General features: G+C 38.3%; 1 protein-coding gene across 3 annotated transcripts in view; it reads left to right on the forward strand.

The window, feature by feature from the left end:
• The window catches only part of FGF14 (fibroblast growth factor 14), a gene marked incomplete at both ends in the record, with an annotated part of 613,902 nt that overhangs the window by 472,147 nt on the left and 114,346 nt on the right, over window positions 1–27,409 (forward strand). For 2 of the 3 annotated variants that reach the window (XM_082675716.1, XM_082675717.1), the window contains one exon: window positions 26,429–26,539. The exons of the other annotated variant lie outside the window; for it this stretch is intronic. In XM_082675716.1, the coding sequence (XP_082531842.1) occupies window positions 26,429–26,539 (111 nt within the window). The remainder of the gene's footprint in view (window positions 1–26,428; window positions 26,540–27,409) is intronic. 3 annotated transcript variants of the gene reach the window in all.

The following is a 27,409-nucleotide window of genomic DNA, read 5'->3' on the forward strand; positions in this document are numbered from 1 at the left end:
TCGTTTTGTTTGCGCTATTCTTTGTTACCTGAAACCAGGTTCACTGAGGTGTGACTGTAAACCTTCCAGATCGTGTCCTCCTTTGTGGCTCCCGGCTACTCTACTTCTCTGGTTCTTCTCCAGCACACTGTGATTTCTTTCAGGGGCCGTAGCAAGTCAGTTACAGGTCAGAAAGGCTTTTGGGTGAAGATGAACTTTATGCCCCGAAGAGAGCAGGCGAGTAGATGTGAGGGTGCAGAACCCGTGGGGATGAGCCAATAAGTCATTCTCTGTGCCATTTCTAAAGGAGCTGTGCTAAAATACGCTCTCTGAGTAGTGCCTTTCCCAGCGGTTTTATTTCTGTTTTTTAGAAATTAAAAGTATGGATCTGATGCCAAAGCTGCAAACCCCAAATCCAATTTAAGCAAAGGAAATCAAGACTTAAGACTCAAGTGTGCACTTGGAAGAGATGCGGGAGGTGGAAGGAGGCTATGACTCTCAACCAGCTCCCCACTTCTCTTCCTCCTGCCCACCTGGTACCCCGAAAACATGTCCAAACTGCGAGATCATTTATTAAGTTAGCACACTGTGACTCTGAAACTGTATTTGTGAAAGAGTTAAAGTAGAACTTAAAGAAAATTCAAGTAAAAAAATGAAAATTGAATACATAAGCTAGTGCAGATTTCCTCCCAGAATTGAGTAGGTCAAACTCCCTTTAAAACATGCGTGGCTTGGTAAACAACAGGGACCTACTATATACCACAGCACACATTCAGTATCTTGTAATAACCTATAATGGAAAAGTATCATCACTTTGCTGTACACCTGAAACTATCACAGCACTGTAAATCAACTATACTTCAATTAAAAAAAAAAATGCCTGGCTTGTCTACAGCTCCACACCCCACAGTTTGCTTTATGAGGTATGCAAACATTCTCAACCTTTCCACCGCTATAGATTTCCGCTTTCTACCTTGTGCTCTAATAAGCAAGGCTTGTCTGATTTTCTTCAACAAGTTAGTAAGAAGTAGTTTCCTTGTCTCCTTCCTGCCGCCTCACAAGTGCCTACTCTTCCTCACTTCCTGATTGCTTTTGGCCCAACCTGTAGGGAGAGGAAAGGGCAGTGCTTGCCTTATTCATTGTATGGGGGGAGGGTAGTGGTTCCAAACCTGCCCTTTCAAACGGTACTGGACTTCCACTCTTTTAAAAATAAATTTTGAGTTTTTCTCATATTTGTTTTGTATCTTCAGTTAAATGATTTTCTTTTAAAAGCAAGCTTGAAATTAGAGCATGCACAGCAGCATTCTCTTCCCAATTCCCTTAATAGATGAACATCCAACCTCTTCTTGACACTGTCAGGGCCAGGGAACCCATCACTTTGTCGGAGAGTTGGTTCTCTCTTTCACTGGACAGCTAAGAGTGTTGGGAACTTCTCCATCTTTATTGATTAATTTATTCATATATTAATCATGTATTTATTGAGCACCCACTATATGACAGGCACTGTTCTAGGCACCTGGAATATAGTAGTGACCAAAGATATGACAATCACAGTCCTTATTTAAGGGCATTCAATCTAGGCTTCCCTCTACTTATTTGTCCTACTTCTGTCTTCCAAATAAATTCCACTGTTTTCATGACAGATTGACAAATATTGGAAAATGACTGATTTTTGCCTTTTTCAGATTAAACATTCTTTGTTCACTGCGTCAGTCACTGAGTTCTAAGCCATCAGTGTCCCCTCATTGTGTGCCTTCAGCAAGTCACTGTGACCTCTGTGTGGTCTGAGTACACTTGGGTCCTCAACCAGAGCAGGGCTCAGTGTACAGGGACAGGCTAGGAGGCCAGACTCCAGTGGTTTCAGTACCAGCTCCATCATTCCTTGCTGTGTTCTCTTGGGCAAGTCACATACCACCTTGTGCCTCAGTTTCCTCTTGTGTAAAGTGAGACTAAGAATGCCACCTACCTCAAAAAGTTGCCATGAGATTAAATGAGTTAGTATAGGTAAAGCACTTAGAGTAGCTCCTGGCCCAAAGTATATGCTCAGCAAATGATAGTTGTTATTCTTACTATTGTTATAATTGGTGTTGGAATAACCTTTCTGTTCCTGCAGCCTCATTATTTCAGGACTCATATCATATGTTGGTTTACCAATGCTGGGGATAATTGACAGTAATCTGCTTTGGCTATAGATTCCTCTCAGCTCAGCAAAGAGTCTGGGGCAGAGTACATGTTCAAGAAATGCTGGCTAAATATCTTGGCTTTTGAAAATACTCCTAAACAGAACATAGGAAGGATTTCTCCTCTTATTTTCCCATGTGAAATGATATATTCCTGTAGCTATATTCTCAAACTTTAGTGGCTGATGTGCTGTTAAGGCTTGTTATAAACTGCCATTCATTTTAAGCCTTAATTAAAAATGGTGGAGAGGCACCACTTCTTGTGATAAAATATGCAGAAGGTTTGGGTTTTCAGTGTATATAGATCTGGTCACAGTTGAACTCCAAGTTCCAGACCATATTCTACATCATCCTTCATGGAACTTCCACATTGACTTCCCGGAGGCTGTGTGTGTGTGTGTGTGTGTGTGTGTGTGTGTGTGTGTGTGTGTGTGTGTGTGTGTGTGTGTGTGTGTGTGTGTGTGTGTGTGTGTGTGTGTGTGTGTGTGTGTGTGTGTGTGTGTGTTAATTTATTTTCATAATCACTGGCTTAAATGTTTTCCCTCTGTAGTTGAAGAAGACAATGTCAACTTATAATGAATAAGTACCTCTGAATGTCTTCCCTTCCTGCCTCTTACCCTGCTTCTCTGGAGTTTCTGGAGGACTGACATTGTTAACAAAAGGGTTTTTACAAGGCCCATCTCCTCGTAGAAGCAGCTGGGAGACAAAGTCTGAGAAACTTTAAAAGGAAGCAGACCTCCGATATTTGCCCCTTCCTTAAATAGAAGTAAACAAAGTGTTTAGCAGTACCGTTTTCATCTGTTCTTACAGTTCTACCCATTGGGTGGAGGTCTCCCCATAGTTCTGGATGTGAATGGGCAAAGTGGGTTTTATATACCTGCTGTGAAACACTGTTCAAAAGTATGAGCCTCAGCCTGGCGCATGTATTGACCTGTCCTTGTTACCTGCAGTTATTTTAAAAGTTTGCCCACTGTCCTGATTACTGCCTTGGCATAACACATTGAGGGAAGTGTTTCCTGGCTCTAAAGCAAATGTGTGCTAAAACGTGGAAAACACTGCATTTCAGGCAAGGTTCCCAGTTTACTGCTCTACACTTTCTCATAAGAAAGCTAATAAAACTACACATCTGCTCTGATTCTTGTTTTCATGGTTCGTGCAATAGGATGCAGCCCGACTCCAATGTTAACTTTCACTGAAGGGCTTTGGATGTTGAATTTTATTAAACAATAGTGCACTTTAATTTCAACAGATGCCCTTGATTCTTTAATATCATAGCTTTTGTTCTGCTAAGTCTTAACTTCTGATAATGTAAGGACGACTGGAGAGCAACTCAATATGACCTCCTATAGGTGTGACTGGCTGTAAAAAGTCTTTGAGTCAAATTGTAGTTGTTTTTCAGATTCCTTAAATTTAGGGAATCCCATTTCTTCTAGTTTCTGGAAGGAGAAGTGAACCATACTTTCTAGTGCTTTAACTGAGTGTGTTAAAGTTAACATATAATACTCTAAGCCTTAGACTTTTTTCCTACTTTTTTTCTTTTTCAGAAAATAGATTTTCTATTTGTTATATATATATTTTGAGAAGAGAGTTGAAATTTCTGACTTTAATTTTAGATTTTTCTATTTCTTCCTCAAGTCCCACTGGTTTTTGCTTCATGTATTTGAAGCTCTGTCAGTAGATGCAGAAACATCCAGGATCATTATGGATTCTTAGTAAATTGACTTATTTATCATTAGGAAATGATCCCTCCTTATACATTGTAAGACTGTTTGCCCTGAAATTTATTTTGTCCTTTATTAATATCATTTGATTATTGCTAGCATGGTATATTGTTTTCTGTCCTTTTACTTTCATTTTTAATAGCTCTGCTAAGGTATAAAAGATAATAAAATAATCTGTGTATATTTAAAGTGTACAATTTTACAAGTTTTAACATATGCAGCCATCATCATACTCAACAATATCAATATGTCTGTCACCCCAAAAGTTTCCTTGTGCCCCTTTGTACTCCCGACCTTCTGCTCCTCACTGACCCTTTACCACTCTCCAAGCAGTCACAAATCTGGGGGGAAAAAAAGAGATTATTTCTTTATTACTGGTTTTAAGTACTTTCAATATGATGTGTCCTAGTGTAGTTTTCTTTATGTTTCTGGTCTTTGGAGTTAAGCTGTTTGGATCTTTGGTTTTATTGTTTTCACCAATTTGGAAATTTTCCAGCCATTATTTCTTCAAATTTTTTCTTTCTTGCCCTCTTGACACTCTCCCCTGGAGTCTCCAATTAGACATATATCCAGTCATTTAAAGTTATCCCACAGCCCACTGAGGCTCTGTTAATTTTTTTTTTAAGAACTGTTTTCTCTGTGGGTTTCATTTGGAATCATTTCTATTGCTATGTCTTCAAGGTCACCACTCTTTTTCTGCAGTTAATCTAACTTGTCATTAATCTCATTCCATGTATTTTTTTCATTTCATAAACTGTAGTTTTCACCTATAGAAGTTTGTTTTGGGCTGGCTTTATATTGTCTGTGTCTGCACTTAACTTTTGAGTGTATGGAATGTATACAGTTTTAAGGGCTGTTTGCATGTCCCTGTCTGGTATTCCAACATCTGGGCCAGCAGCTCTAGGTCAGTTTTGATTTATTGATTCTTCCCATTGTTATGGATCATACCTCCCTGCTGTTTTGCATGCCTGGTAATTTTCTTATTGAATTCCAAATATTTTTCACTTTACATTTTTGGATGTTAGATATTTTTTGTATTCCTATAAATGTTCTCGAGCTTATTCTGGGATGCACTTAAGTTACTTGGAAACAATATGCTCTTGCTTTCAGAATTTGTTAGGTGAGACTGAAGCATTGCTCAAACTAAGCTAATCCCCCCCCCCCATACTAAGGCAAGACGTTTATTTATACTCTGCTCAATGTCCCATGAATTACGAATTCTTCCAGTCTGACTAGCGGGAATAGGCACTGTGCCCATACTTGTGTGTGTGTGTTTGAGGCACTGTTGCCTCTGTTCCTCTCAGATGATTTTCCCCGGTCTTGAGTGGTTTCCTCATATGCAATTTTTCGTTAGTACTCAGCTGAATACTCGAGGGGACCCTCTGTAGATCTTAGAAGTTTTCTCTCTCTGTAACTCTCTCCTTTCCCTGGACTCACCTCCATCTCAATTTAGAGAATCCACTGGGCTCACCTTCCTTCACTGTGTACTGGAATATCTCTCAGGCTTTAAAGTCAGGCAATAGTAGAGCTCACCTTATTTCTTTCCCGTCTTCCAGAGACCTCTGCCTTTCATTTCTTGGTGTCCGGTGTCTTGCAAAGTTTAATTTGTCAATTTTTTGTTGTTTCACGTGAGAGAGTATGTATGGTCCTCATTACTCTATCTTGGTCAGAAGTAGAAGTCATTTCGGCGTTTAAAGAAAGTCTGCATAATTATTAAGCTCTCAGATTGTGGTATATGGTTCATATAGCATTCACATTATTTTTCAGTCATATTTCCAGCATTGAAATTTGCTCATTATGGTGTTTGACTACAAAATGTTAGCAAATGTTAATAATACTCTTGGGCCTTTGTTCCTTAAGCCATTCAGTTACATTTAATTAGCCTCAAACTTTATGAAGAACATAGGGAGAAGCATGATTAATATTTATAATATGCAATTATATTTTGTATTATAATAAGTATAAAGTGGCGTCAGTGTTGGGCAGCAGAAAGTGAAAGATTGTCTGTTAAAATTAAGCGGTGTGATTTTGGCCACATTATATGGTGAAATGAAAACTTTTTCTTCACTCTGTGCTATCTGGGGGGTGTGTGTGTGTGTGTGTGTGTGTGTGTGTGTGTGTGTGTGTCTTTACTGTAACAAGGTATCATAAGTTAAACAGAGAACTTGTGAGTGTTTCAGATCCACCAGAGGGCAGACAGCAGAAGCAAGAAGAACTACAGTTCTGCAGCCTGTGGAACAAAAGCCACATTCAAAGAAAGATAGACAAAAAAAAAGAAAAAAAAAAGAGGGCTATGTACCAGATAAAGGAACAAGATAAAACCCCAGGAAAAAAACTAAATGAAGTGGAGATAGGCAACCATCCAGAAAAAGAATTCAGAATAATGATAGTGAAGATGATCCAGGACCTCAGAAAAAGAATGGAGGCAAAGATCAAGAAGATGCAAGAAATGTTTAACAAAGACCTAGAAGAATTAAAGAACAAACAAACAGAGATGAACACTACAATAGCTGAAATGAAAAATACACTAAAAGGAATCAATAGCAGAATAACTGAGGCAGAAGAACGGATAAGTGACCTGGAAGACAGAATGGTGGAATTCACTGCCACAGAACAGAATAAAGAAAAATGAATGAAAAGAAGACAGCCTAAGAGACCTCTGGGACAACATTAAATGCACCAACATTCGTATTATAGGGGTCCCAGAAGGAGAAGAGAGAGAGAAAGGACCTGAGAAAATATTTGAAGAGATTATAGTAGAAAACTTCCCTAACATGGGAAAGGAAACAACCACCAAGTCCAGGAAGTGCAGAGAGTCCCAGGCAGGATGAACCCAAGGAGAAAAACGCCGAGACACATAGTAATCAAACTGACAAAAATTAAAGACAAACAAAGTTATTGAAAGCAACAATGAAAAAATGACAAATAACATACAAGGGAACTCCCATAAGGTTAACAGCTGATTTCTCAGCAGAAACTGTACAAGCCAGAAGGGAGTGGCATGATATGCTTAAAGTGATGAAAGGGAAGAACTCACAACCAAGATTACTCTACCCAGCAAGGATCTCATTCAGATTCAATGGAGAAATCACAAGCTTTACAGACAAGCAAAAGCTAAGAGAATTCAGCATCACCAAGCCAGCTCTACAACAAATGCTAAAGAAAATTCTGTAAGTGGAAAACACAAGAGAAGAAAAGGACCTACAAAAACAATCCCAAAACAATTAAGAAAATGGTAATAGGAACATACTTATCGATAATCACCTTAAATGTGAATGGATTAAATGCTACAACCAAAAGACACAGGATCCCTGAATGGATACAAAAACAAGACCCATCTATATGCTGTCTACAAGAAACCCACTTCAGACCTAGGGACACATACAGACTGAAAGTGAGGGGATGGTAAAAGATATTCCATGCAAATGGAAATCAAAAGAAAGCTGGAGTAGCAATACTCAAATCAGATAAAATAGACTTTAAAATAAAGAATGTTACAAGAGACAAGGAAGGACACTACATAATGATCAAGGGATCAATCCAAAAAGAAGATATAACAATTATAAATTCACCCAACATAGGGACACCTCAATACATAAGGCAAATGCTAATGGCTATAAAAGAGGAAATCAACAGTAATACAATAATAGTGAGGGACTTTAACACCTCACTTACACCAATGGACAGATCATCCAGACAGAAAATTAATAAGGAAACACAAGCTTTAAATGACATAATAGACCAGATACATTTAATTGATATTTATAGGACATGCCATCCAAAAACAAAAGATTACACTTTCTTCTCAAGTGTGCATGGAACATTCTCCAGGATAAATCACATCTTGGATCACAGATCAAGCCTCGGTAAATTTAAGAAAATTGAAATCACATCAAGCATCTTTTCTGACCACAGTGCTATGAGATTAGAAAGAAATTACAGGGAAAAAACGTAAAAAACACAAACACATGGAGGCTAAACAATACATTACTAACCAAGAGATCACTGAAGAAATCAAAGAGGAAATCAAAAACTACCTAGAGACAAATGACAATGAAAACATGATGATCCAAAACCTATGGGATGCAGCAAAAGCAGTTCTAAGAGGGAAGTTTATAGCTATACAAGCCTACCTCAAGAAACAAGAAAAATATCAAATAAACAATCTAACCTTACATCTAAAAGAACTAGAAAAAGAAGAACAAACAAAACCCAAAGTTAGTAGGAAATAAATCATAAAAATCAGAGCAGAAATAAATGAAATAGAAACAAAGAAAACATTAGCAAAGATCAATAAATCTAAAAGCTCGTTCTTTGAGAAGATGAACAAAACTGATAAACCTTTAGCCAGACTCATCAAGAAAAACAGGGAGAGGACTCAAATCAACAAAATTAGAAATGAAAAAGGAGAGGTTACAATGGACACCACAAAAATACAAAGCATTCTAAGAGACTACTACAAGCAACTCTATGCCAATAAAATGGACAGCCTGAAAGAAATGGACAAATTCTTAGTTAGGTATAACCTTCCAGACTGAACCAGGAAGAAACAGAGAATATGAACAGACCAATCACAAGTAATGAAATTGAAACTGTGATTTAAAATCTTCCAGCAAACAAAAATCCAGGACCAGATGGCTTCACAGGTGAATTCTATCAAATATTTAGAGAATAGCTAACACTCATCCTTCTCAAACTCTTCCAAAAAATTGCAGAGGAGAAACTCTCCCAAACTCATTCTACGAGGCCACCATCACCCTGATACTAAAACCAGACAGAGATACTACAAAAAAAGAAAATTACAGACCAATATAACTGATGAATATAGATACAAAAATCCTCAACAAAATACTAGCAAACAGAATCTAACAACAAATTACAAGGATCATACATCATGATCAAGTGGGACTTATCCCAGGGATGCAGGGTTCTTCAATATACACAAATCTATCAGTGTGATATGCCATATTAACAAATGGAAGAATAAAAACCATGTGATCATCTCAATAGATGCAGAAAAAGCTTTTGACAAAATTCAATACCCATTTATGATAAAAACTCTCCAGAAAGTTGGCATAGAGGGAACCTACCTCAACATAACAAAGGCCATATATGACAAGCCCTCAGCAAACATCGCTCTCAATGGTGAATAACTGAAAGCATTTCCTCTAAGATCAGGAACAAAACAAGGATGTCCACTCTCGCCACTATTATTCAACACAGTTTTGGAAGTCCTAGGCACGGCAATCAGAGAAGAAAAAGAAAAGAATACAAATTGGAAAAGAAGTAGAAGTGTCACTGTTTGCAGATGACATGATACTATACATAGAGAATCCTAAAGATTCCACCAGAAAATTACTAGAGCTAATAAAGGAATTTGGTAAAGTTGCAGGATGCAAAAGTAATGCACAGAAATCTCTTGCATTCCTATACACTAATGATGAAAAATCTGAAAGTGAAATTAAGAAAGCACTCCCATTTACCATTGCAACAAAAAGAATAAAATACCTAGGAATAAACCTACCTATGGAGACAAAAGACCTCTATGCAGAAAATTATAAGACACCGATGAAAGAAATTAAAGATGATACAAATAGATGGAGAGATATACCATGTTCTTGGATTGGAAGAATCAACATTGTGAAAATGACTCTACTACCCAAAGCAATCTACAGATTCAATGCAATCCCTATCAAACTACCAATGGCATTTTTCACAGAAGTAGAACAAAAAATTTCACAATTTGTATGGAAACACGAAAGACCCCAAATAGCCAAAGCAATCTTGAGAAAGAAAAATGGAGCTGGAGGAATCAGGCTCCCTGACTTCAGACTATACTACAAAGGTACAGTAATCAAGACAATATGGTAGTGGCACAAAAAGATAAATATAGATCAGTGGAACAGGATAGAAAGCCTAGAGATAAACCCATGTACCTATGGTCAACTAATCTATGACAAAAGAGGCAAGGATATACAATGGAGAAAAGACAGCCTCTTCAATAAATGTGCTGGGAAAACTGGATAGCTACATGTAAAAGAATGAAATTAGAACACTCCCTAACACCACACGTAAAAATAAACTCCAAAATGATTAAAGACTTAAATGTAAGACCAGACACTGTAAAACTCTTAGAGGAAAACACAGGAAGAGCACTCTTTGACATAAATCACAGCAAGATCCTTTCTGACCCACTTCCTAAGAGTAATGGAAATAAAAACAAAAATAAACAAATGGACCTATTGAAACTTAAAAGCTTTTGCATAGCAAAGGAAACCATAAACAAGACAAAAGCCAACCCTCAGAATAGGAGAAAATATTTCCAAACGAATCAACGGACTAAGGATTAATCTCCAAAATATATAAACAGCTCATGCAGATCAATATTAAGAAAACAAACAACCCAATCAAAAAATGGGCAGAAGACCTAAATAGACATTTCTCCAAAGAAGACATACGGATGGACAAGAGGCACATGAAAAGCTGCTCAACATCACTAATTATAAGAGAAATGCAAATCCGAACTACAATTAGGTATCACCTCACACCAGTTAGAATTGGCATCAGAAAATCTACAAACAAGAAATGCTGGCGAGGGTGTGGAGAAAAGGGAGCCCTCTTGCACTGTTGGTGAGAATGTAAATTAATACAGCCACTGTGGAGAACAGTATGGAGGTTCCTTGAAGAACTAAAAACAGAGTTACCATATGACCCAGCAATCCCACTACTGGGCATATACCCAGAGAAAACCATATTCAAAACAACACATGCACCGCAATGTTCATTGCAGCACTATTTACAATAGCCAGGTCGTGGAAGCAACCTAAATGCCCATCGACAGACAAATGGATAAAGAAGATGTTGTACATATATACAATGGAATATTAGTCATAAAAAGGGTGAAACTGGGTCATTTGTAGAGTCATGGATGGACCTAGAGCCTGTCATACAGAGTGAAGTAAGTCAGAAAGAGAAAAACAAATATCGTATATTAATGCATATATGTGGAACCTAGAAAAATGGTACAGATGAACCGGTTTGCAGGGCAGAAATTGAGACACAGAAGTAGAGAACAAACGTACAGACACCAAGGGGGGAAAGCGGCGGGGGTGGTGGTGTTGGTGGGATGAATTGGGAGATTGGGATTGACATATATACACTAATATGTATAAAATAGATAACCAACAAGAGCCTGCTGTGTAAATAAATAAATAAAGTAAAAAAAAAAAAAAAGAACCTGTGAGTGTTTCAAGATGCTACAGTTTGCTTTCAGAATCTGTCATTCCAAAGGAGGTCTGCAGCAGTTTTTGCCGTAGTGGTTTTCTTATTTAAAAATAATCCTGTAATAAGAAATAGAAAGAAGGTTGTTATTAAATATTGAGACACTGGCTAAGTGAGCATGGAATATTCTGGCAATTTAACATATTTAGTAATATGTGCTTACTGCAACTATATTGCTAAGATTTTTTTTTTCTTTTTTTTGTTTTATTTTTGTGGTACGCGGGCCTCTCACTGCTGTGGCGTCTCCCGTTGCGGAGCGCAGGCTCCGGACGCGCAGGCTCAGCGGCCATGGCTCACGGGCCAGCCGCTCCGTGGCATGTGAGATCCTCCCAGACCGGGGCACGAACCCACGTCCCCTGCATCGGCAGGCGGACTCTCAACCACTGCGCCACCAGGGAAGCCCTACTGCTAAGATTTTGAATAGCATTGGAATGGGGTGCTTTTCTAAGTGAGCTTCAAAGATAAGCTTCTTTCTGTAGCTTATAGACCCTGAATATTTGAAAAGTTCAGTGCTGCACCAGGAATCCCAAGATACCTAGGTCTGCTAAAGGTCTGTCTGCTCCTTGAAGCTTAGGGTCAAATATTAAACAGGATCTTCACTGCTTGCCTTCCTGTAATGATCTTCTCAGACATTTCCCCAGGAAGAGGCTTTACCCACTGCTGTTTTCTTAATATATTTTACCTAGAGGGAATTTTTTGGCCAAAATAACTTTCGGAAAATAAGTTTTAAATTTTTTGATCTTTCCCTTTCAAAACCACATTTATCTTTATCTCAAGTATACTCTGCTCCTCTAATTCTTAAGTAAGATACAAAAATGCATTTTGCTTTTAATTCCATTTAAAACATATATAGATTTTAAAAAACAAACAGAATATGAATTCATTTCAATAAATATTTGTTGAGCAGCTGTTCTCTGTAAAGCCTAGTGAGTCTATTTTGAATAATAATGATGCAAATTATCAAAAGATTTTTAATTTATTTTCAGGCAGATAGACATGTAAACCCAATAATTTAACTCATGATTCATTGGCATAAAATCATATTACAGGTTCTCTTCTTCTCCCTTCAATAGACAGCAAGCTCTTTGAGAGCAAGAACTGTACTTTTAGGCCAGATTGTATCCCTAGTACCTACGGGCAAAGGATCGGGTAGGCAAAGGTGGAGAGTCTATTGTAGGCTGTAGTATCTGCAATTAAAATTCAGTAGACATGATAATGCATTGGATTGGGGTGGTGGATTCAGCAACAGTTCTGAAATGGCTGAAACAAGGTTCCCAGAGGCATGAGGCTCTGGAGGTAGCATGGGGTCAGTGCAGGAAGGAAATTGAATGACATTCTCAGAAATTAACAGGAAGAGATAGCATATTTTCACACCTTTAGTTTTACTTATCATTTTCCTTAGTGCCCTTGTCTCACCCTTTTTTTCAGCTCTTTAGAAGAGTTCCTAGGCGTGGTTTATTTTTATGATTGGACTATATGATAATTTATGACTGGATAAATTATTCACAATACTATTTTCTCTTACTAGGAGTGCCAAAATCTAATTAGAGCTACCACAAAAATATACATTCCAAAAATTTCTTTTTACCCTGTTAAAAAAATATATGATTTCCCATAGCTAATAGAGGAGTGACATTTAAGAACCTACGCTGACGGAGAATGGACTTGAAGACACGGGGAGGGGGAAGGGTAAACTGGGATGAAGTGAGAGAGTGGCACTGACATATATACACTACCAAATGAAAAACAGATAGCTAGTGGGAAGCAGCTGCATAGCACAGGGAGATCAGCTCGGTGCTGTGTGGCCACCTAGAGGGGTGGGATAGGGAGGGTGGGAGGGAGACGCAAGAGAGAGGGGATATGGGGATATATGTATACGTATAGCTGATTCACTTTGTTATACAGCAGAAACTAACACACCATTGTAAAGCAATTATATTCCAATAAAGATGTTAAAAAAAAAGAACCTATGCTTATAATTAGTACTGAGATTTATGTGTAAATAAACATAGTATGTGTGTATATACATTTATGTATTTGCCATATAAAAATCCATGCCATATTGTACGTTTTTCAATTTAACTAATGATTTACATTATGTATACATTATTCTAAGAGTTATCCTGATTTCTCTTTTGTCAGTCTGTACATTTTATTAAAATAATTTGTGACAGTGATTGATTTAAATGAACCCACTTCTGAGAAAGTGATTGTTTTAATTAAAAATGTTGGGTATTTTTTCCCCTGTACCTGAAGGCAGTTGGACTGATTTGCATTCCTCTCAGTTCTAAGTGTTGAGGCTAATATATTATGAAACATCTTTTTTTCCCTTGATATACATGCACATTAGCTTTCATTATTTCTATTTTAATTAATATCAGAGAGCATAGTTAGAGTTTCACTCAAGGAGTATCCTCAGAACATTTTTAGTAAAATGTGCAGGCACAGTAAATATGAAAGACAAAACAAAAGGAAAAGGATAATTAAGACAGGCTAAGTTTTCATATTTTCTTAAGCAGAGTAGATATTCTGAATGCAGAAGTATTTTAAAAGAGAATAAAGAACTCTAACAATTGTATAAGTTGGAAAATATTTTGCAATTTTTATATGGCTAACAAAATATAGGTGTGGGACTTCAGATATTTTTATTCATCCTTCAATTATTAATTGAGAGTCCAAGTTGTAGGAGTTTGGGCTATATTGGTATTGCAAATAAGATCATTGATTTTGTAGCACTTTGTCACCAAACCTTCTTATCCCATTAGTTTAAAGAAAAATGTGAACATGCACCTCAATATAAGTTTGTTTCACACAAGCAATATTTCCATTCTTTTATATCCTAAGGCATAATATTCATTAGGGTGAGGTTCCATTCTTATCACAGTAGATGTATTTCAGATCGTCTTCTAAACATTTTAAAAATCTTTTGGCTGACTTCATGTGAGATTTGAATAGATTATCATTGTTTTGATACTTCCATGCTTATTTTTAACCACATAATCCATGTAGAAGATATGTCATCTTTGTTATTTTCTTCATATTAAGCTTTTGCTTGCTTTTTTGTTTTTTTGTATCACCTTTGATCCATACTACCTCTGGGATTTTTTTCCCCTACACTATCCTAACTTTAGTTAAACTAAATAATATAACTTATAAGCCCGCTTAACCAGGAGCACATAAATTTCAACATACTGTAAAGCATTCATTGGGAACAGTGACTGAGAGCTAGGGTCACTGGGCCAGCCCCTCAGCATTATGGGATGCCCCACCTGCCTCAGGTACTTCAAGGACCTAATGTGACATGTGACTCTGAAGACACTGATGTCAATTCATGTTAAGTATTAGTGAAGCTTAAGTTCTTTCTCATTTTTGGAGATAATAAAATAGTAAGTTCTAATACTGGGTCTTCCTACACTGCAGTGCACTGTCCTACAATCCCCTTGGCCAGGAGAGGCCCTCCACTTTGGACGCTGTTGCTTTAAATTGCTGCACAGTCTGGGTCCTATCCATTCCGGCAGTTATGTGAGATTTTCTTGGTCCTTCTTTATCAACTTTTCTCTCACAGAGTCATCAAATAATACATGTAAGTTATCTGTCCAGCACATATTAGACTGAAGTTGAGACTTGTATTGAAGTAGAGCGAGAAAGTGAAGGGTTAGAGCCTTCTATTCACAGTAGATCCAGAAGATTAGTCATACCTTTGTGTGACCGCACATAACTGATGAGGTTGTTTTGTCAGTAAAATTGTTTTGTTTTGTTTTTGCTGTGATTATTTGGTTGTATACTTTAGGCTTAGGGAGAAAAGTTTTTTTGTTTGTTTGTTTGAATTATTTGAAAGACTGACTTTAAGCTATAAATGGCCACATTGCACAATGGCCAATTATATAAATAAGGATCACAAAAGGCTTTATGGACATGTGATTATGTGCAAAGAGAAAATATTAAGTGGAATTCTTGAAAAGTTGGGGCAACCAGTTAATCTACAACAGTAATAGGTGTTTAGTTTACTTGCATATATGTATCCAATATTATTTGCAAGTAGGTAGAAAATGCTATTTTAACTCATTCTTTCTAAAAGGCATTAATAGATTTATTAAAATTTCTGCATTTGCATTATAAAATTAGCATGCCATCATGATAGGATATTTTGCAAATAATAAAATATTGAAAGATAAATATTCCAGTAACCATCAAAATAGAGTTATATTTAACATTTTGACACACCCTCCCCCATTTTCTCTATGGATAGTATTTTTTACATAGTCATGATCATGTTATATATACATATGTTGTTACACAAAACTTTATACCACGCTGAGGATTTATTTTGGGGTTAGAAGTGCAGAAAGTACAATTACCTGATCAAAAGTTATGGACATTTTTAAGGCTTTTCTGTGATTTGTGTCTTAGTTGTCATGTTGTTGTTCCAGTTTTCACTTTTACCTGCAATATGAAATTACTGGAAAACTACACCTTTGTCAATATTCATTCAAGAAATATACATTGCATAGCTCTCATTTATCTAGACCCAGGAAATGCCATGGTGAGCAATATAGTACATTTCAGTTTTTCTTATGAAACTTACAGTCCAGGTTGGAGACAGACATCAGTGATACAAGTGCACAAATAAACGTGGAATTAAAGTTATGAATTATAGAGCAGAATGTTAACATCTGTTTAATCTCGGTGGGTGCATGGATGTAGGTTGTGTTGCTTTCTCTATCTTTTAATGTATTAATAATATTTCAAAATGAAATCATTTTGATGTTTACAAAATGTTACACCTATAAAGAATGCTGCCATAAAAGCATTCCAAAGAGGAGTCTGACGTCTTCTGAGGTGTCAGGCAAGTGCCCCAAAGGAAGTATTGATGGAGTCAAACTTGGGAAGAAGAAAAAGGAGTAACTAGGCAAAGTCATGTGCACGTGGGGTTGTGTGCACAGGTGCGCAGGGGAGCATCTCTAGGGAAGTGGATGTATTTGAGACACGTAAGGTTAAGGGAACAGGATAAAGGTGGGAGATTATGGGATCTTTGTAGGCAGCCCACAGTGACCCAGGTTGGGCTATGCACTGAGGATGGCGTGGCAACAGTAGAAACCAAGGTTGGGCAGATAGGATGGTGCCCCACTGCTGCAGGGTGTGAGTAATTCAGCGGGTATTGGAGAGTGGCTACATATTTCCTCATCTGATGGATTGGAACAGGCATACTGCAGGTTTTAAGAGCACCTAGGAGAGGCCACTAGGGGCTGAACTGCTGCTGGCGGTGAAAATAGAAAAAGGGAAAAGAGTGAAGGAGATTTTGAAGACAGTATCTGTAGGAATTGGACAACCCATTAGGTGGGATAAAAAAGGCAAGCGTGGTGTTGGTCTTAGGGGGTTGACACTGTTAACATCAGTGTCATGTCAGGAGTTGACTTCTGGCTGAATTTGGTGGAGATGAGGGAATTAAAGTGAAAATGATACTGTAGGAATTTAAACGTATACATTATTAAATTTATAATTTTGGTGAGGGTTTTATGGGTAGAGATTTATTGGAAATGTGGCCAATGGCAAAGTAGGGCAGATCTTAGAAGAGATTTTCAAGAAATTTGGTCATTTCTAACTTTATGTTATTGCTTTATATTATAGATTCAGCTCCAAGTATGCAGGGTTAGGGGTTAGACACAGCTAGAGATAACCTTCGAGAACCTAGTTTAAAAAAGCAGATGAGTTTGTATTTTAAGTTTTTAAGATGTTTAATTCGATTGTTCGATTTTTACAGGCCATATAATTTAGTAGCTAAGTGGGCAGGATCATGTCAACCCCAGCTTTGCACTTATTAGTCATATGTTCTTTGTCAAATTAATTCATTGTTCTGTGTCTTCACTTTCTCATCATCAAAATGGGCTTCCTATTAAGTAAGTTGTGGTGAAAATTCAATGAGTCAATCCTGGCACCTGAGAAGAACACAGTCGATGTTATTACGGTTTCTAAAACAAACAAACAAATAACGTGAAACTATGTAAATAGAAATCAGTTTGGTTTTTCTTGTCTTAAAATTAAATAAGAACTCAAAAACACAATTTCATGTTTTACTGGTACTTTCGTATCAGACATGAGGTGTGATGATGACAAATTAGGCCCTTAACCTCATGTCCTTCAGGTTCGCTTCTGTTGTCACAAATGGCAGGATTTCCTTCTCTTTTATGGCTGAATAATATTCCATTGTGCATCTACACCACATATTTTTTTTATCCCTTCATCTATTGATGGACACTTAGGTTGTTTCCATGCTTTGGCCACTGTGAACAATGCCTCAGTGAACATGGGGGTGCAGATATCTCTTTGAGATCCTGATTTCACTGCCTTGGCATGTACACCCAGAAGTGAGATTCCTGGATCAAATGGATCATATTTCTATTTTCCATTTTTTGAGGAACCTCCATCCTGTTCTCCACTGGGACTGCACCTATTTTACATCGCCACCAGCAATGCACAAAAGTCCCCTTTTCTCTACATCCTCTCCAATGTTTGTTCTCTCATCTTTTTTTAATACAAAAAACAAAAGAGAAGGGCTCTCGCTGTGTACGTGTGAAAGGGACTTTGCGGGGGTTATGGGTCTTCTCACTGCCTTGCCTGATGTACTTAATTCAAGTGCAGAAGATATAGTTGCTACGATATAGGATCACTAAAAATAAGTGATCCAGAACATAAAGGTTTTGCAGAAAAACTGTCAATCTCTAAAATGCTCTATATGTTTTCATGGCAACTAAGAATCCCTACCCTTGTCCGCGCCTTTGTTCCCTTCCTTTTCTGTGCTACCTATTTTCAGTGACAAGCAAAAATATGAAGAAGCAAAACTAGGAAAAGTCCTCAGTACTTAAAGGGTCAGTAGCCCAGCCAAGTCTTATTGGATGATGGGCAGATTAAGGCACAAGAGTAATTTTTTCCACTAATGCACATCTTAGAATTATGTGATTTTTAAAATTATATACTACAGAGTAAGGAACATACATGACACAATCCTAATAATCACGTAGATGTTTCTTTTCAAAATCCTGCTCTTCCAAAAACACCTGTATTCTAACATGCTTGATCACATGAATGCTGTGATTTTCATGTATTATTTTCCAGGTTTTCTTCAATATCATAGTATCTTTGAAGAAAATCTGTGTACCATGGGGTCATTTTTCAAATTCAGATATACATAGAAACAGATGCTCTCACTTTCTAATTTCTTGAGAACTAAACATAAGGCTGAGGATATTCTGTTTTGAATAGCTTTTTATGTTTGCTTTTGCATGTGGCTTTTTTTGTATGTTTTCAGCTGTTTGAAGTCCATCATTTTATGATTGATTACAAGATGCTCTGTTTCATCATTCTGTAATATCCTCCTGTTTTGACAGCATGATCGCATTTGCATGTCCTATTCAGGGGTTGTGGAGAGATGCCAGTTGCCATGGCGGGGATTCTGATGCCCCCCATCAAATCTAGTCATGAGATGAGGATGGCCTTTGAAAAGCCACATACAAATGTTTATTTTCAAAGGTAGAGTTGGCTCTTTGTGAAGCATCGGATCACTAGACTGGCTATCTTTTAGATGAATCATCTAATGAGAAGTATGTTACCATCTAACTTCCCTTTTGGTTTTTTTTTACATCTTTATTGGAGTATAATTGCTTTACAATGGTATGTTAGTTTCAGCTTCACAACAAAATGAATCAGTTATATATATACATATGTTCCCATATCTCTTCCCGCTTGCGTCTCCCTCCCTCCCACCCTCCCTATCCCACCCGTCCAGGCGATCACAAAGCACCGAGCTGATCTCCCTGTGCTATGCGGCTGCTTCCCACTAGCTATCTACCTTACGTTTCGTAGTGTATATATGTCCAGGCCTCTCTCTCGCTTTGTCACAGTTTACCCTTCCCCCTCCCCATAGCCTCAAGTCCATTCTCTTTATTGTGTCTTTATTCCTGTTTCACCCCTAGGTTCTTCATGACATTTTTTTCCCTTAAATTCCATATATATGTGTTAGCATACGGTATTTGTCTCTCTCTTTCTGACTTACTTCCCTCTGTATGACAGACTCTAGGTCTATCCACCTCATTACAAATAGCTCAATTTCGTTTCTTTTTATGGCAGAGTAATATTCCATTGTATATATGTGCCACATCTTCTTTATCCATTCATCCAATGATGGACACTCAGGTTGTTTCCATCTCTGGGCTATTGTAAATAGAGCTGCAATGAACATTTTGGTACATGACTCTTTTTGAATTATGGTTTTCTCAGGGTATATGCCCAGTAGTGGGATTGCTGGGTCATATGGTAGTTCTATTTTTAGTTTTTTAAGGAACCTCCATACTGTTCTCCACAGTGGCTGTATCAATTTACATTCCCACCAACAGTGTAAGAGGGTTCCCTTTTCTCCACACCCTCTCCAGCATTTATTGTTTCTAGATTTTTTGATGATGGCCATTCTGACTGGAGTGAGGTGATATCTCATTGTAGTTTTGATTTGCATTTCTCTAATGATTAGTGATGTTGAGCATTCTTTCATGTGTTTGTTGGCAGTCTGTATATCTTCTTTGGAGAAATGTCTATTTAGGTCTTCTGCCCATTTTTGGATTCGGTTGTTTGTTTTTTTGTTATTAAGCTGCATGAGCTGTTTATAAATTTTGGAGATTAATCCTTTGTCAGTTGCTTCATTTGCAAATATTTTCTCCCATTCTGAGGGTTGTCTTTTGGTCTTGTTTATGGTTTCCTTTTCTGCGCAAAAGCTTTTAAGTTTCATTGGGTCCCATTTGTTTATTTTTGTTTTTATTTCCATTTCTCTAGGAGGTGGGTCAAAAAGGACCTTGCTGTGATTTATGTCATAGAGTGTACGGCCTATGTTTTCCTCTAAGAGTTTGATAGTTTCTGGCCTTACATTTAGGTCTTTAATCCATTTTGAGCTTATTTTTGTGTATGGTGTTAGGGAGTGATCTAAGCTTATACTTTTACATGTACCTGTCCAGTTTTCCCAGCACCACTTATTGAAGAGGCTGTCCTTTCTCCACTGTACATTCCTGCCTCCTTTATCAAAGATAAGGTGACCATATGTGCGTGGGTTTATCTCTGGGCTTTCTGTCCTGTTCCATTGATCTATATTCCTGTTTTTGTGCCAGTACCATACTGTCTTGATTACTGTAGCTTTGCAGTATAGTCTAAAGTCAGGAAGCCTGATTCCTCCAGCTCCGTTTTTCGTTCTCAAGATTGCTTTGGCTGTTCGGGGTCTTTTGTGTTTCCATACAAATTGTGAAAGTTTTTGTTCTAGTTCTGTGAAAAATGCCAGTGGTAGTTTGATAGGGATTGCATTGAATCTGTAGGTTGCTTTGGGTAGTAGAGTCATTTTCACAATATTGATTCTTCCAATCCAAGAACATGGTATATCTCTCCATCTATTTGTATCATCTTTAATTTCTTTCATCAGTGTCTTATAATTTTCTGCATACAGGTCTTTTGTCTCCTTACATAGGTTTACTCCTAGATATTTTATTCTTTTTGTTGCAATGGTAAATGGGAGTGTTTTCTTGATTTCACTTTCAGATTTTTCATCATTAGTGTATAGGAATGCAAGAGATTTCTGTGCATCAATTTTGTATCCTGCTACTTTACCAAATTCATTGATTAGCTCTAGTAGTTTTCTGGTAGCATCTTTAGGATTCTCTATGTATAGGATCATGTCATCTGCAAAGAGTGACAGCTTTACTTCTTCTTTTCCGATTTGGATTCCTTTTATTTCCTTTCCTTCTCTGATTGCCGTGGCTAAAACTTCCAAAACTATGCTGAATAAGAGTGATGAGAGTGGGCAACCTTGTCTTGTTCCTGATCTTAGTGGAAATGCTTTCAGTTTTTCACCATTGAGGACGATGTTGGCTGTGGGTTTGTCATATATGGCCTTTATTATGTTGAGGAAAGTTCCCACTATGCCTACTTTCTGCAGGGTTTTTATCATAAATGGGTGTCGAATTTTGTCAAAAGCTTTCTCTGCATCTATTGAGATGATCACATGGTTTTTCTCCTTCAATTTGTTAATATGGTGTATCACGTTGATTGATTTGCGTATATTGAAGAATCCTTGCATTCCTGGAATAAACCCCACTTGATCATGGTGTATGATCCGCTTAATGTGCTGTTGGATTCTGTTTGCTAGTATTTTGTTGAGGATTTTTGCATCTATGTTCATCAGTGATATTGGCCTGTAGTTTTCTTTCTTTGTGACATCCTTGTCTGGTTTTGGTATCAGGGTGATGGTGGCCTCGTAGAATGAGCTGGGGAGTGTTCCTCCCTCTGCTATATTTTGGAAGAGTTTGAGAAGGATAGGTGATAGCTCTTCTCTAAATGTTTGATAGAATTCACCTGTGAAGCCATCTGGTCCTGGGCTTTTGCTTGTTGGAAGATTTTTAATCACAGTTTCAATTTCAGTGCTTGTGATTGGTGTGTTCATATTTTCTATTTCTTCCTGATTCAGTCTTGGCAGGTTGTGCCTTTCTAAGAATTTGTCCATTTCTTCCAGGTTGTCCATTTTATAGGCATAGAGTTGCTTGTAGTAATCACTCATGATCTTTTGTATTTCTGCAGTGTCAGTTGTTACTTCTCCTTTTTCATTTCTAATTCTATTGATTTCAGTCTTCTCCCTTTTTTCTTTGATGAGTCTGGCTAATCGTTTATCAATTTTGTTTATCCTTTCAAAGAACCAGCTTTTAGTTTTATTGATCTATGCTATCGTTTCCTTCATTTCTTTTTCATTTATTTCTGATCTGATTTTTATGATTTCTTTCCTTCTGCTACCTTTGGGGTTTTTTTGTTCTTCTTTCTCTAATTGCTTTAGGTATAAGGTTAGGTTGTTTATTCGAGATGTTTCCTGTTTCTTAAGGTAGGAGTGTATTGCTATAAACTTCCCTCTTAGAACTGCTTTTGCTGCATCCCATAGATTTTGAGTCGTCGTGTCTCCATTGTCATTTGTTTCTAGGTATTTTTTGATTTCCTCTTTGGTTTCTTCAGCGATCACTTCGTTATTAAGTAGTGTATTGTTTAGGCTCCATGTGTTTGTATTTTTTACAGATCTTTTCCTGTAATTGATATCTAGTCTCATAGCGTTGTGGTCGGAAAAGATACTTGATACAATTTCAATTTTCTTAAATTTACCAAGGCTTGATTTGTGACCCAAGATATGATCTATCCTGGAGAATGTTCCATGAGCACTTGAGAAAAATGTGTATTCTGTTGTTTTTGGATGGAATGTCCTATAAATATCAATTAAGTCCATCTTGTTTAATGTATCATTTAAAGCTTGTGTTTCCTTATTTTCATTTTGGATGATCTGTCCATTGGTGAAAGTGGGGTGTTAAAGTCCCCTACTATGAATGTGTTACTGTCGATTTCCCCTTTTATGACTGTTAGTATTTGCCTTATGTATTGAGGTGCTCCTATGTTGGGTGCATAAATATTTACAATTGTTATATCTTCTTCTTGGATCGATCCCTTGATCATTATGTAGTGTCCTTCTTTGTCTCTTCTAATAGTCTTTATTTTAAAGTCTATTTTGTCTGATATGAGAATTGCTACTCCAACTTTCTTTTGGTTTCCATTTGCATGAAATACCTTTTTCCATCCCCTTACTTTCAGTCTGTATGTGCCTCTAGGTCTGAAGTGGGTCTCTTGTAGACAGCAAATATATGGGTCTTGTTTTTGTATCCATTCAGCCAATCTGTGTCTTTTGGTGGGAGCATTTAGTCCATTTACATTTAAGGTAATTATCGATATGTATGTTCCCATTCCCATTTTCTTAATTGTTTTGGGTTCGTTTTTGTAGGTCTTTTCCTTCTGTGTTTCTTGCCTAGAGAAGTTCCTTTAGCAGTTGTTGTAGAGCTGGTTTGGTGGTGCTGAACTCTCTCAGCTTTTGCTTGTCTGTAAAGGTTTTGATTTCTCCATCAAATCTGAATGAGATCCTTGCTGGGTAGAGAAATCTTGGTTGCAGGTTTTTCTCCTTCATCACTTTAAATATGTCCTGCCAGTCCCTTCTGGCTTGCAGAGTTTCTGCTGAAAGATCAGCTGTTAACCTTATGGGGATTCCCTTGTGTGTTATTTGTTGTTTTTCCCTTGCTGCTTTTAATTGCTTTCTTTGTATTTAATTTTTGACAGTTTGATTAATATGTGTCTTGGTGTATTTCTCCTTGGATGTATCCTGTATGGGACTCTCTGTGCTTCCTGGACTTGATTAACTATTTCCTTTCCCATATTAGGGAAGTTTTCAACTATAATCTCTTCAAATATTTTCCCAGTCCCTTTCTTTTTCTCTTCTTCTTCTGGAACCCCTATAATTCGAATGTTGGTGCGTTTAATGTCCCAGAGGTCTCTGAGACTGTCCTCAGTTCTTTTCATTCTTTTTTCTTTATTCTGCTCTGCAGTAGTTATTTCCACTATTTTATCTTCCAGGTCACTTATCCGTTCTTCTGCCTCAGTTATTCTGCTATTGATCCCATCTAGAGTATTTTTCACTTCATTTATTGTGTTGTTCATCATTGTTTGTTTCATCTTTAGTTCTTCTAGGTCCTTGTTAAATGTTTCTTGCATTTTCTCTATTCTATTTCCAAGATTTTGGATCATCTTTACTATCATTATTCTGAATTCTTTTTCAGGTAGACTGCCTATTTCCTCTTCATTTGTTAGGTCTGGTGGGTTTTTATCTTGCTCCTTCATCTGCTGTGTGTTTTTCTGTCTTTTCATTTTGCTTATCTTACTGTGTTTGGGGTCTCCTTTTTGCAGGCTGCAGGTTCGTAGTTCCTGTTGTTTTTGGTGTCTGTCCCCTTGGCTAAGGTTGGTTCAGTGGGTTGTGTAGGCTTCCTGGTGGAGGGGACTAGTGCCTGTGTTCTGGTGGATGAGGCTGGATCTTGTCTTTCTGGTGGGCAGGTCCACGTCTGGTGGTGTGTTTTGGGGTGTCTGTAGACTTATTATGATTTTGGGCAGCCTCTCTGCTAATGGGTGGGGTTGTGTTCCTGTCTTGCTAGTTGTTTGGCATAGGATGTCCAGCACTGTAGCTTGATGGTCGTTGAGTGAAGCTGGGTGCTGGCGTTGAGATGGAGATCTCTGGGAGATTTTCGCCGTTTGATATTATGTGCAGCTGGGAGGCCTCTTGTGGACCAGTGTCCTGAAGTTGGCTCTCCCACCTCAGAGGCACAGCACTAACTCCTGGCTGCAGCACCAAGAGCCTTTCATCCACAGGGCTCCTTAATTTGGGATGATTCGTTGTCTATTCATGTATTCCAATTCCACAGATGCAGGGTACATCAAGTTGATTGTGGAGCTTTAATCCGCTGCTTCTGTGGCTGCTGGGAGAGATTTCCCTTTCTCTTCTTTGTTCTCACAGCTCCCAGGGGCTCAGCTTTGGATTTGGCCCCACCTGTGCGTGTAGGTCGCTGGAGGGCGTCTGTTCTTTGCTCAGACCGGACGGGGTTAAAGGAGCCGCTGATTCGGAGGCTCTGGCTCACTCAGGCCGGGGGGGAGGGAGGGGCACGGAGTGCGGGGCGGGCCTGCGGCGGCAGAGGCCGGCATGACGTTGCGCCGGCGTGACGTTGCGCCAGCCTGAGGCGCGCCGTGCGTTCTCCCGGGGGGGTTGTGCCTGGATCCCGGGACCCTGGCAGCGGCGGGCTGCACAGGCTCCCCGGAAGGGGGTGTGGAGAGTGACCTGTGTTCGCACAGAGGCTTCTTGGTGGAGGCAGCAGCAGCCTTAGCGTCTCATCCCCGTCTCTGGGGTCCGCACTTTTAGCTGTGGCTCGCGCCCGTGTCTGGAGCTCCTTTAAGCAGCGCTCTCAATCCCCTCTCCTCGCGCACCAGGAAACAAAGAGGGAAGAAAAAGTCTCTTGCCTCTTCGGCAGGTCCACACTTTTCCCCGGACTCACTCCCGGTTTAGCCGTGGCGCACTAACCCCCTGCAGGCTGTGCTCATGCCGCCAATCCCAGTCCTCTCCCTGCGCTCCGACTGAAGCCCGAGCCTCAACTCCCAGCCCCACCCGCCCCGGCGGGTGAGCAGACAAGCCTCTCGGCTGGTGAGTGCCAGTCGGCCCTGATCCTCTGTGCTGGAATCTCTCCGTTTTGCCCTCCGCACCCCTGTTGCTGTGCTCTCCTCCGCGGCCCCGAAGCTCCCGCACTCCGCCACCCGCAGTGTCCGCCCGCGAAGGGGCTTCCTAGTGTGTGGACACGTTTCCTCCTTCACAGCTCCCTCCCGCTGGTGCAGGACCCATCCCTATCCTTTTGTCTCTGTTTATTTTTTTCTTTTGCTCTAACCAGGTACGTGGGGGGTTTCTTGCCTTTTGGGAGGTCTGAGGTCTTTTGCCAGCGTTCAGTAGGTGTTCTGTAGGAGTTGTTCCACGTGTAGATGTATTGCTGGTGTATCTGTCCCCTTCTGGTTTTAATAAACTTCCACTGCCCTCAACCTCAAGCCATTTGGGCCAAGAATCAAAAGCCATATTGTACAATTTTACTGTCCTTTTTAGTTGTATAAGTTATATAGAATTATCTTTTTAGTTCATCTAATTGGTCTAGATTATGGCCAGAGAGCTTAGGTTTGTTATTGTGTCTTGCCCTGAGTTCAGAAGTTGATTTACACATTTTCCTATGGATCACACATAAGTACACAGATGTTTCTGTGCAAGTTAGGGTGACCATTTAGACATCAAGGAAACACCCTCCATATCAGGGCTTTTTCTAAGAATGTGTAGCAAATGTTAGTGTGACTTTTTTTTAATACAGCTTTTTCACATTTTGGAATTCCTTGTCAAATTAAGTAAAAAGCCTTTAACAATGTTTCTTGTTAAGTCTTTGACAAGGTTAAGAAGCCTTTAACAAGGTTTCTTAAAGCCAGAAGTTTGCAAAACTCTTGTCCTGCCATCCTGAATCATATTAGTTTAAAGTATTAAGCTAGTTAGTTTAGGACTTAACTAATAACTAAACTAACAGATTAAGTAGTTTAATCTTTTAAGTAACCAACCATTTAAATACACACATATCAGTTTCATAAAATGACCTATTAGCTTCAGCTGATGACTGCAGTTTCTTCACCTTCTGTGATTAGCATCTTCCAGGTTTGAGAAATACAGAGACATCTGGGAAGCATAAAATAAAAGGTGCTATGTCCATAAAATACCCTCTTACTTCTGAAAAAGAAAGAAAAGAAACAGAAAAGAAAAAAGAAATTCAATTGTGACACATTGTGAGGCTTATGACCACTATGTTTGCCTTTCAGATCCCCAGCTCAAGGGTATAGTGACCAGGTTATATTGCAGGCAAGGCTACTACTTGCAAATGCACCCCGATGGAGCTCTCGATGGAACCAAGGATGACAGCACTAATTCTAGTAAGTGACAACCTCAGGCCACCAATGAACACAATTGGTAGAAGATACACTGCTACTTAAATGACTTTTAAAAATACACTTGCAAATATTGGGTTATGTTCATTCATTTTTACAAATGTTACACAATAGAATGCCATTGACAATTTTACTTGGACCACATGGCTGGAAATATTCATAGAGCCACAAAAGAAACCTGTCATTTTAAGAGACATATTAGTTAATCTTTTCAGGTTTTTTTCCCAAACAATTGTCATATCCAGCATTATTGTTACTTTAATCTCATTATCATCAAAGTCAAGTAACTACACTAACACATTCAGGTGAAAGTTGATTACATGTTTACTTTGGAAGTTTTATCTTTATTAGGCCTGTAGCTTCTTAATGATAACTGGAAATTCAAGAGTTACAAGGATTAGTTGTTTCAAATAATAGAAATGTTATGTTTCAAATAATAAAAATATTATTTTTAAAATTCTTTGTGTTCAACAAGAAAAGATAATATCTTTCTTTATAGAGAGAACATGAAGGCTGTGTGCTTTTAAATGCATTGTACAAATTACTTATTTGATAAAATTGGGTCTGTGCTTTTATTTATTTTTTTAAATTAAAAAGCCACCCACTTTCCCTTGTTTTAATGTCTGTCTTCATTTTACTATTTCTTTATATAAAACTTTTCTTTGTATTTTTATTCTGGTGCCCAGCCCTCTTGTTCAATTGTGTTTTCCTTTCCCATTTTCTGTTCATATTGGCCTCTGATTCCCTTTAGTTTAGCACATCAGTTCTAAAATAGACACACTTTTTATTGCTCAGGAGAATTAGTGAAAAGCAAAAATTGATTTTATTAGAAATATTTAATCCCATATTACTAGT

Source organism: Grampus griseus (assembly GCF_964374135.1).
Source record: "Grampus griseus genome assembly, chromosome: 18".
Classification (NCBI taxonomy): Eukaryota; Metazoa; Chordata; class Mammalia; order Artiodactyla; family Delphinidae; genus Grampus; species Grampus griseus.